Raw genomic sequence first — 10,129 nt, 5'->3', positions numbered from 1 at the left:
GGACCATTTTCTTCAACTTCCACCAAAGATTTTCAATTGAATTGAGATCCGGACTATTTGCAGGCCACGACATTGACCTTATGTGTCTTTTTCAAGGAATGTTTTCACAGTTTTTGCTCTATGGCAGAATGCATTATCATCTTGAAAAATGATTTCCTCATCCCCAAACATCCTTTCAATTGATGGGATAAGAAAAGTGTCCAAAATATCAACACAAACTTGTGCATTTACTGAAGATGTAATGACAGCCATCTCCCCAGTGCCTTTACCTGACATGCAGCCCCATATCATCAATGACTGTGGAAATTTGCATGTTCTCTTCAGGCAGTCATCTTTATAAATCTCATTGGAACGGCATCAAACAAAAGTTCCAGCATCATCACTGTTAGGGGTCGAGTTCCTGCCTCTGCACAGGGGGAATCTCGGGCCATCTCCGCTGTGGTCTCCCATTCTTCTCCTGCCACAGTGGAGCCTGCTCAGCAGAGATGTCGATCCCAGCATCTCACTCAGTCTGACTCTGTGCTAAGAGTTACTGCTGCATTTCCTGCTTCTGCCATTGAAGTCAGCGCTGGGCAGCGGCGAGCAGACGCTTCTGGGACTAAGTCCTGCTTTTCACGTTCTGAGCATGCCCATAGTAAGATCTCTCAGTGGAGATCGAGGGTCACATGATCAGATACTGCAGCTAAGGTCCTTCTTGGAAGGTCCTTGTAGGTGCTAGGACTAAGTCCTGCTTTGCACTCTGAGCATGCCCAGGGCAAGATCTCTCAGTGGAGATCTGGGGTCACATGCTCAGGTACTGCAGCAACTCCATTGGTCCTTCTTTGAAGGTCCTAAACGTGCTGCAACTATTTAACGCTCGCATGGCCATGCGCTAGTATTGACTTTATAATGTGTGTGTGTAGATGGATGTATGTCGATGGATGAAAGCTCCTAAATCATTCCCATTCATAGTGTTGTTGACTGTTCGCGAATGATGGAAGCTATCTAGCGCCTGACCAAGCCATCAGCACGTTACACACATTTCAGCGTCTAATTGCTGTGACCGCCAGTGCAGCGCCGTGCGCTTTCTCTGCGCTTTCCTGACCCAAACCTGGGTGGTTAGTGGCGTCCGCCAGTGCGGCACCGCACGCACTCTCGTGCATCTTAATACTATTATTTCTGTCACTCTGACACCCCAGTTGCGGTGTCAAGCGCATGAGGTCTTTATGAACTCAAATCCTGTGTCTTGGGATTGAGTTCTGAGACTTCTTGCTTGCGCTCTTGGTGCGGTACCGCGGCCCTGTGACGCAACAGGGTTCGCTTCCTTCACACAGGGTGAAGTTAACCCGTGTGTGTATTCACATTGTACTGCCATATCGTCCGTCACTACTAGCAGCAGGGTTTCACCTGCACGGTGGACCTCGGACTGCGAACGCACCTAATACTATTTCATCTTAAACTTGGTGCGTTCCGCCATTCCTAACAATCACCTTGCCCAATGCAGATTCACGATTCATCACTGAATATGACTTTCATCCAGTCATCCACAGTCCACAATTGCTTTTCCTTAGCCCATTGTAACCTTGTTTTTTACTGTTTAGGTGTTAATGATGGCTTTCGTTTAGCTTTTCTGCATGTAAATCCCATTTCTTTTAGGCGGTTTCTTACAGTTCAGTCACAGACGTTGACTCCAGTTTCCACCCATTCATTCCTCATTTGTTTTGCTGTGCATTTCCTGTTTTGGAGACATATTGCTTTAAGTTTCCGGTCTTGACACTTTGATGTATTCCTTGGTCTACCAGTATATTTGCCTTTAACAACCTTCCCATGTGGTTTGTATTTGGTCCAGATTTTAGACACAGCTGACTATGAACAACCAACATCTTTTGCAACATTGCGTGATGATTTACCCTCTTTTAAGAGTTTGATAATCCTCTCCTTTGTTTCAATTGACATCTCTTGTGTTGGAGCCATGATTCATGTCAGTCCACTTGGTGCAACAGCTCTCCAAGGTGTGATCACTCCTTTTTAGATGCAGACTAACGAGCAGATCTAATTTGATGCAGGTGTTAGTTTTGGGAATTAAAATTTATAGGGTGATTCCATAATTCTTTCCTCAGAATTGAGTGACTCCATAATTTTTCCCCTATGTTTGGTTAAAAAAAAGTAACCATTACTGACTACCACAATTTTTGTTCTTGATGTCTTTTAGTGTTTCTTAACCCCTTCACGATGTGCCCCGTACTAGTACGGCGCATGTCGTGTCTCCCCCTTTGATGGGGGCTTCGGCGGTGAGCCCACATCAAAGTTGCAACATGTCAGCTGTTTTGTACAGCTGACATGTGCGCGCAATAGCGGCACGTGGAATTGCGATCCACCTGCCGCTATTAACCAGTTAAATGCCGCTGACAGCGGTGTCCTACCCTATAAACATAAGGCATCAGCTTATCTCAACGGAGAGGAAAAGGATCGAGCAGATGAAATCCAACTGCCCTATCCTTCCCTTGCCCGACATATGCTGCCGAAGATAAATAGGGAGCCCCCCGTACACAGCAGGTGGTCTGCTTGTCCTGTTGGAATTGGCGGGTTTTCCTATTGAATGTGTATGGGCAGCTGAAGAGCATGAACTTGATTGGAGGGGGTCAATTTATATGAACCTTTCTGTACAATATCCTAGTAATGCTTTTCTGCTTACAGCTCTTATGCAGACCTGTGTGTCTCCATGGTTACAGACTACAAAGACCCGTTGTCTGATTCTGCTGTTATGTCTTACTCAACTGCAATCTTCCTGAGAAATCAAACAATCTCTATGTTCAGTGCCAGGTTAGCATTATTAACAGTTCATCGTGCTTCCCGGCTTTACTCCTCATTTTTATGGCCGTTTTTCACATATGTGTTTTATCTGCATTTTTCACTTGTATCCATTATTGTCCAGGCAGCAATTCACATGTACGTGTCTTTTTGCGGACCAACTAGTCCACAGAAAAATAGAGACATGTCCATTTTTATTCCAAGTGACAAATCAAAATCACCCATACAAGTCTATGGGTCAGATACACTAACAGCCCAACTGGTATATTAACAAGGCCACAGAATGTTTACGTTCAAAAATTGAAAATTTATTGACAATAAATAGCATAAAAAATGTATTTTACACATAATAATACAACAAGATGCCTCCAATCCAATCAACCGGTACTGGGTGCGTTGCAGTTGTTTTAGCCAAGAATAGTATTAAAGATATATATAAAGAACATTTCCATTTTGTCATGTGACTTCTATCTAATAGCTAAAGATGTATATTTATGCTCTACTGGGCTACTGAGGAAAAAACCCACTGTGCTATGGTGCCAGGACAGCTCTACAGCAAGGGCTATGACGGCCTACATCATTTACCATGAATAAATCTCAATCTAAATTATGGCCAAAGCACCATGAATATAAAAGCACCTGGATAATATACACTCTGTTTGATGAAGTAGTTACACAGGGGAACCCCAGTAGTGACCTAATAAGGAGACATAATTACCTCTGCACACACACACAGGACCGGTGCGATAACCCTATGCGCGTTTCGATAACATTCTTCTTCCGGGGGCGTGTGTTTGATAGTGGGGCAGGGACAGGTTACGTCACTTACTTTCACTTCTATGTCCGCAGCTGCGCACTACAGGGTATGCGCTGGGTAATGGGCCGTGTTCATTCTAGCACTTGCGCACTAATTTATCGTTTGTGTCATGGCTGCTAGGCAACATTCCGGCTGGCAGCTGCGCAGTGTATCAGCGCTATGTTTAGATATACACGGCTCTGCTCTCATTTCCGCTTCTGCGCATACTATGTAGGAGCTCCCTAGCGCCTCATGTTGAGGCTATGGTTACCAAGCAACGCGGCACCATCACATCTACGTCAGCAAGTACGGTCGCACAGGATATAGCGTTAGGTGTTTCACTTACAAGTGCGGTGATTCTTAACTCACAGCTATTGGCTGGATACTCATTTAAATAGGCTCCCATTTCTGCTCCCAAGAACACACGCCCCCGGAAGAAGAATCTTATCGAAACGCGCATAGGGTTATCGCACCGGTCCTGTGTGTGTGTGCAGAGGTAATTATGTCTCCTTATTAGGTCACTACTGGGGTTCCCCTGTGTAACTACTTCATCAAACAGAGTGTATATTATCCAGGTGCTTTTATATTCATGGTGCTTTGGCCATAATTTAGATTGAGATTTATTCATGGTAAATGATGTAGGCCGTTATAGCCCTTGCTGTAGAGCTGTCCTGGCACCATAGCACAGTGGGTTTTTTCCTCAGTAGCCCAGTAGAGCATAAATATACATCTTTAGCTATTAGATAGAAGTCACATGACAAAATGGAAATGTTCCTTATATATATCTTTAATACTATTCTTGGCTAAAACAACTGCAACGCACCCAGTACCGGTTGATTGGATTGGAGGCATCTTGTTGTATTATTATGTGTAAAATACATTTTTATGCTATTTATTGTCAATAAATTTTCAATTTTTGAACGTAAACATTCTGTGGCCTTGTTAATATACCAGTTGGGCTGTTAGTGTATCTATATAGTGAATGTGTTCTTGACCTTCTTTTTTTGGGACTAATATGTATAAAAGTCGATGGGTCAGAATCATGAATAAAAATCTATAGGTATGCCACCTGTGTGAAGTCTGAGTACTGTCCCTTTTTAACAATGTAATGGATAGGACAAGCTTTGGTATTTTTCTTTTTTAAGCACAAGAAAATCACTTATTAAACTCTGAAACTGATACAATGATCAAACACTGATGCAATCTGATTCAAACACTGATGAAATCTGATCTGAAAGACTGACACAAATTTTAACTGACATATTGATGAAAATCTGAACCATAATATTGATGAAATGGATACAAAACATTGATGAAAATCTGATCTGAAACACTGAAAATCTAAATCAAAAGACTAATTAAAGTCTAAGACTAATATTTTAAAATGACCAGATAATTGATTTCCTTATATGATTTTGTGGTCCCATATACTCAGATGGTCTAACTATGACATAATTGGGGTGTAGTATGACATCATAGGGAGAAAACGGATTCCAAAGCAGTAATTGGGAAGGTCATGTTGTTATTGGGGTGTTGCATGACATCAAAGCGGAAAAAAGGGGATCTCGATACAATGCCTAGGAGCATGGAGTACCCAGAAGGTCTGAGTATGGGGTTGTGAAAGTGTCATATGACATCACAATGAGAAAAAGAAATCTCAATGCAATATCTGGAAAGGTCAGAGCATGATGTCATTTGGGTATGGTGTTACAACATAGCTAGAAAAATGCATCTAAAATATACACTGACAAATCATGACAAAACTGACGCTTAATCTTTTTATTAATAAAATAACCGGACATTTTACGAAAAAGTGCAAGTCACCTTAAGGAAGAAGATAGCTTCAACATTAATCCAAGTCACTCATCAAACAGCTCAGAAGTGACTAGTAATAGAGTTATTACAGCTCCAACTATGTATCACAAGATAGGAGATAGTGAAGTGTTCTCTGACGTCTGTAAGACACGGTAATATAAGCATATTCACAGAAGAACATAGGACACTTTCATTGCTCTCAGTCCACTTCTTCCATCCTGGATGTGTCCTCATCGCCCTCTAGTGGAGGCAACTCTTCCAGGACTGGACTTGAGAAATCCTCCTGAGTGACATCCTCTTCATCAATCCCTGAGAGCAAAAGTGAAAGAGTCTAATAAAATTGTAGGTCACCGTGTATGTACACCACACCACTGTCTGCATGATCTTTGTACTATGACACTACTGTTTGCCTTATCCCTGTATTGTGACACCAATGTTTGCACTATCCCTGTAATGTGACATCACTGTGTGAATTATCAATGTATTGTGACATCACGGTGTGCTCTGGCACTAGATATCAGAGGTCAGACCATCTGAGTGCCCGTCTTTTATTGATGGACAACAACTCATAACTGATATTAACCCCTTCACGACATGTGCCGTGCATGTACGGCGCATGTCGTGTCCCTTCCTTTGATGTAGGCTCCGGCGCTGAACGCACATCTTTCCTGGCAAATCAGCAATCCACCAGCGGCTGTTAACTCGTTAAATGCCGCTGTCAATCTCTGACAGCAGCATTTAATGTGATCGCGCCAGAAGCGCGTCACTAATCCCGATCATGTGATGGGGTCACCGATGAGGTCACCGATGGGTCGGCATGACAAGGAGAGTTCTCCAGCAGACCTCTTTGATTGTTATGAGCTCCGCCTGGTGGTCAGCGCTCATAGCAAGTGATCATTTCTGCTACACAAAGGCGATCTGATCATTGCCTGTGTGTAGCAGAGGCAACCGGGATATCACAGCTTCTAGTCTCCCATGGAGACTACTGAAGCAATACAAAAGTTAAAAAAAGTTTTTAAAAATATTTAAAACCACCCCCTTTTGCTCCATTCAAAATAAAACAATAAAAAAATACACATCTTTGGTATCACCGCGTTCAGAATCACCTGATCTATCAAGCTATAAAAAGAATTAATCCAATCGGTAAATGGTGTAGCGAAAAAAGTCAAAATGCCAGAATTAATAATAATAATAATAATAATAATAATAACGATTTTTTGGTAGCCGCGACATTGCACTAAAATGCAATAACGGGCGATTAGAACATCGTATCCTCACCAAAATGGTATCAATAAAAATGTCAGCTTGGCACGCAAAAAATAAGCCCTCACTCAACCTGAGATCACGAAAAATGGAGACACTACAGGTCTCGGAAAATTACGCATTTTTTTTAACAAGCTTTGGATTTTTTTCACCATTTAAATAAAAAATCTAGACATGTTTGGTATCTACAAACTCATAATGACCTGGAGAACCATAATGGTAGGTCAGTTTTGGCATTTGGTGAACATGGTAAAAAAACATCCAAAAAACAGTTGTGGAATTACACTTTTTTTTTGCAACTTCAACGTACTTGGAATTTTTTTCCCCTTTTTGAGTATATGACATGGTAAAACCAATGCTGCTGTTCAAAAGTACAAACTCATTCCGCAAAAAAACAAGCCCTCACATGGCCATATTGACGGAAAAATGAAAAAGTTATGGCTATGGGAAAAAGGGGGCGAAAAACAGAAAAGCAAAAAAGTGCTGCAGCGTGAAGGGGTTAAAAGACCTTAAGATAATCGTTCTAGCTAATGAGATGCCGAAAAATTAGGTTCTTACTTACCTAGGCCAAGTTTGATCATCCTGTATATGCGGTTTGCATGTGTCTGCGGATCTTCCAAGGTGAAACCGGACGACAGGAGGGCAGTTTCATACAGAAGGGTAACCAGATCTTTAACACACTTTTCATTCTTGTCGGCCTCTGCTTTTTGCCTCAACATTTCTATGATCGGATGTTCACAGTTGATTTCTAGATGCTTTTTTGCTGTCATGTAGCCCATTGTAGAGTTGTCCCGTAGAGTCTGGGCCTTCATGATACGCTCCATATTGGCAGACCACCCATAGGTGCTGGTCACGATGCAACATGGGGACTCAACCAATCTGTTTGAGATGACCACCTGAGCACAATGAACATGCAAGTTACAATCTATCCTTTTTTTTTTTATTTATTTATTTTTTTAAAATCTTCTAAAGTACCCTATTCACAAGAAATTATTGACAAACTGGCTTTGCATAAATCCTATGACAAAAATTGGCATTGCTGACAGGCTGTTTTCCTTCCTTTTTGAAAAAATGGTCTTGCTGGCTGGAAATATTTCCATAAGAATTTAATGTATTTATTGTTTTGTTATTTTATTTTATTCTATTTTTACTTTTATGCTTCATAAATGTTTTATGTCATTGCATTTGTGTTAACCTTGCTCTCTCTATGTCTTGTTTTGGTTGAAAATGTTAATAAAGTTGTTTGGAAAAACAAAGTCCAAGGAGGCCTACCTTTTCCACCTTCTTGTTGAGAATATCCTTTATAGTCTTGCAGAGATCTTCAAATTTAGTTTTGATTTCCTCTTGCTTCTTCTTCTCTTCTTCATCCTCTGGAAGCTCCAACCCTTCCTTAGTTACTGAGACCAAAGTCTTTCCATCAAACTCCTTGAGCTGTTGAACACAGTATTCGTCAATGGGCTCAGTCATGTAGATCACTTCTAGACTGCGTTTTTGGAGACTTTCTACAAAAGCGGAATGGGCTACTTGGTCTTTGGTCTCTCCTTCAAGGAACAAAACCAGATGATCATTAAGAAAGTTCAGAAGATGTGATGCCTGATATTAAACTTCAATAGGCCAGCTCTTACCTGTGATGTAGTAGATGTGTTTCTGGTTTTCCTTCATGCGGGATACATACTCGGCCAGAGAAATCATCTCATCTCCTGAAGAGGAGGAGTGATAACGTAGGAGCTCAGAAAGCTTCTTACGGTTCTGGTTATCTTCATGAACTCCAAGCTATAAAATTAGAAATATTAAATTCATAATTCAATACAAATGTCTTCTCTATTGACCATCTCCTCATTTGATAATCCATGGCTTTTGAAGAAAACTCTAAGAAGAAAGTTTCTGCAGGTCCTTGTCCTGGACTACACTTACCTTGATATTCTTGGAGAACTGCTCATAGAACTTCTTGTAGTTCTCTTTGTCCTCCGCCAGCTCGGTGAATAGTTCCAGACACTTTTTCACCATGTTCTTGCGGATGACTTTAAGGATTTTGCTCTGTTGAAGCATCTCACGGGAGATATTGAGAGGTAAGTCCTCAGAGTCCACTACTCCCTTCATAAAATCTGAAGAAAATGTGAAGAAGGTGAGACCATAAGGTTTTTCAAGAACACGAAAAACACTGTATGTGTTCTGACAAAGAATGAAAACTATGAGGGTAACATTTTATATGTATAACAACATACTCAGGAAATCCGGGATCAGCTCCTCGCAATTATCCATGATGAAGACTCTCCGTACGTACAGCTTAATATTGTTCTTCTTCTTCCTGGTCTCAAACAAATCAAAGGAAGCCCGTCGGGGAACAAAAAGAAGGGCTCGAAATTCAAGCTGTCCTTCCACAGAGAAATGCTGGAAGCAAGAAAAGGGGAACATCAGTTCAATGTGAAAAAGAGCAACACCAGTAATGGAGCACAGGTTTCATACTTGTGCAATAATTTATCTATTAAAATACTGTCCTATGTACCTGAATATAACTACTATAATACTGACCGCATGTACAAGAATATAACTACTGTAATTCTGCCCCTATGTACTTGAAAATTACTATAATACTGTTCTCTATGTATAAGAATATAACTACTATAATACTGCCCCTATGTACAAGAATATAACTACTATAATACTGCTCCTATGTAGAAGAATATAACTACTATAATACTGCTCCTATGTACAAGAATATACAGTTAGGTCCATATATATTTGGACAGAGACAATATTTTTTTTAATTTTGGTTGTAGACATTACCACAATGAATTTTAAACAAAACAATTCAGATGCAGTTGAAGTTCAGACTTTCAGCTTTCATTTGAGGGTATCCACATTAAAATTGGATGAAGGGTTTAGGAGTTTCAGCTCCTTAACATGTGCCACCCTGTTTTTAAAGGGACCAAAAATAATTGGACAATTGACTCCAAGGCTATTTCATGGACAGGTGTGGGCAATCCCTTCGTTATGTCATTCTCAATTAAGCAGATAAAAGGCCTGGAGTTGATCTGAGGTGTGGTGCTTGCATTTGGAAGGTTTTGCTGTGAAGTAAACATGCGGTCAAAGGAGCTCTCCATGCAGGTGAAACAAGCCATCCTTAAGCTGCAAAAACAGAAAAAACCCATGCAAGAAATTGCTACAATATTAGGAGTGGCAAAATCTACAGTTTGGTACATCCTGAGAAAGAAAGAAAGCACTGGTGAACTCATCAATGCAAAAAGCCCTGGGCGCCCACGGAAGACAACAGTGGTGGATGATCGCAGAATAATCTCCATGGTGAAGGGAAACCCCTTCACAACAGCCAACCAAGTGACCAACACTCTCCAGGAGGTCGGCGTATCAATATCCAAATCTACCATAAAAAGAAGACTACATGAAAGTAAATACAGAGGGTTCACTGCACGGTTCAAGCCACTCATAAGCATCAAGAATAAAAAG

General features: G+C 41.0%; 1 protein-coding gene across 2 annotated transcripts in view; it reads right to left on the bottom strand.

The window, feature by feature from the left end:
- Nucleotides 1-5,350: 5,350 nt before the first annotated feature.
- LOC138648332 (heat shock protein HSP 90-alpha-like) overlaps nucleotides 5,351-10,129 on the bottom strand; it is a 44,323-nt gene continuing 39,544 nt past the window's right edge. For both annotated transcript variants that reach the window (XM_069737986.1, XM_069737977.1), the window contains exons 6-11: nucleotides 8,890-9,055; nucleotides 8,579-8,769; nucleotides 8,290-8,437; nucleotides 7,937-8,205; nucleotides 7,227-7,560; nucleotides 5,351-5,710 (exon numbers count right to left, since the gene is read on the bottom strand). In XM_069737986.1, the coding sequence (XP_069594087.1) occupies nucleotides 5,601-5,710; nucleotides 7,227-7,560; nucleotides 7,937-8,205; nucleotides 8,290-8,437; nucleotides 8,579-8,769; nucleotides 8,890-9,055 (1,218 nt within the window). In that variant the 3' untranslated portion in view covers nucleotides 5,351-5,600. The remainder of the gene's footprint in view (nucleotides 5,711-7,226; nucleotides 7,561-7,936; nucleotides 8,206-8,289; nucleotides 8,438-8,578; nucleotides 8,770-8,889; nucleotides 9,056-10,129) is intronic.

This window comes from Ranitomeya imitator, chromosome 1 (genome assembly GCF_032444005.1).
Source record: "Ranitomeya imitator isolate aRanImi1 chromosome 1, aRanImi1.pri, whole genome shotgun sequence".
NCBI classification, from domain to species: domain Eukaryota; kingdom Metazoa; phylum Chordata; class Amphibia; order Anura; family Dendrobatidae; genus Ranitomeya; species Ranitomeya imitator.
The sequence above is the reverse complement of the archived record's forward strand: the minus strand, read 5'-3'. Positions and strand labels throughout refer to the sequence as shown.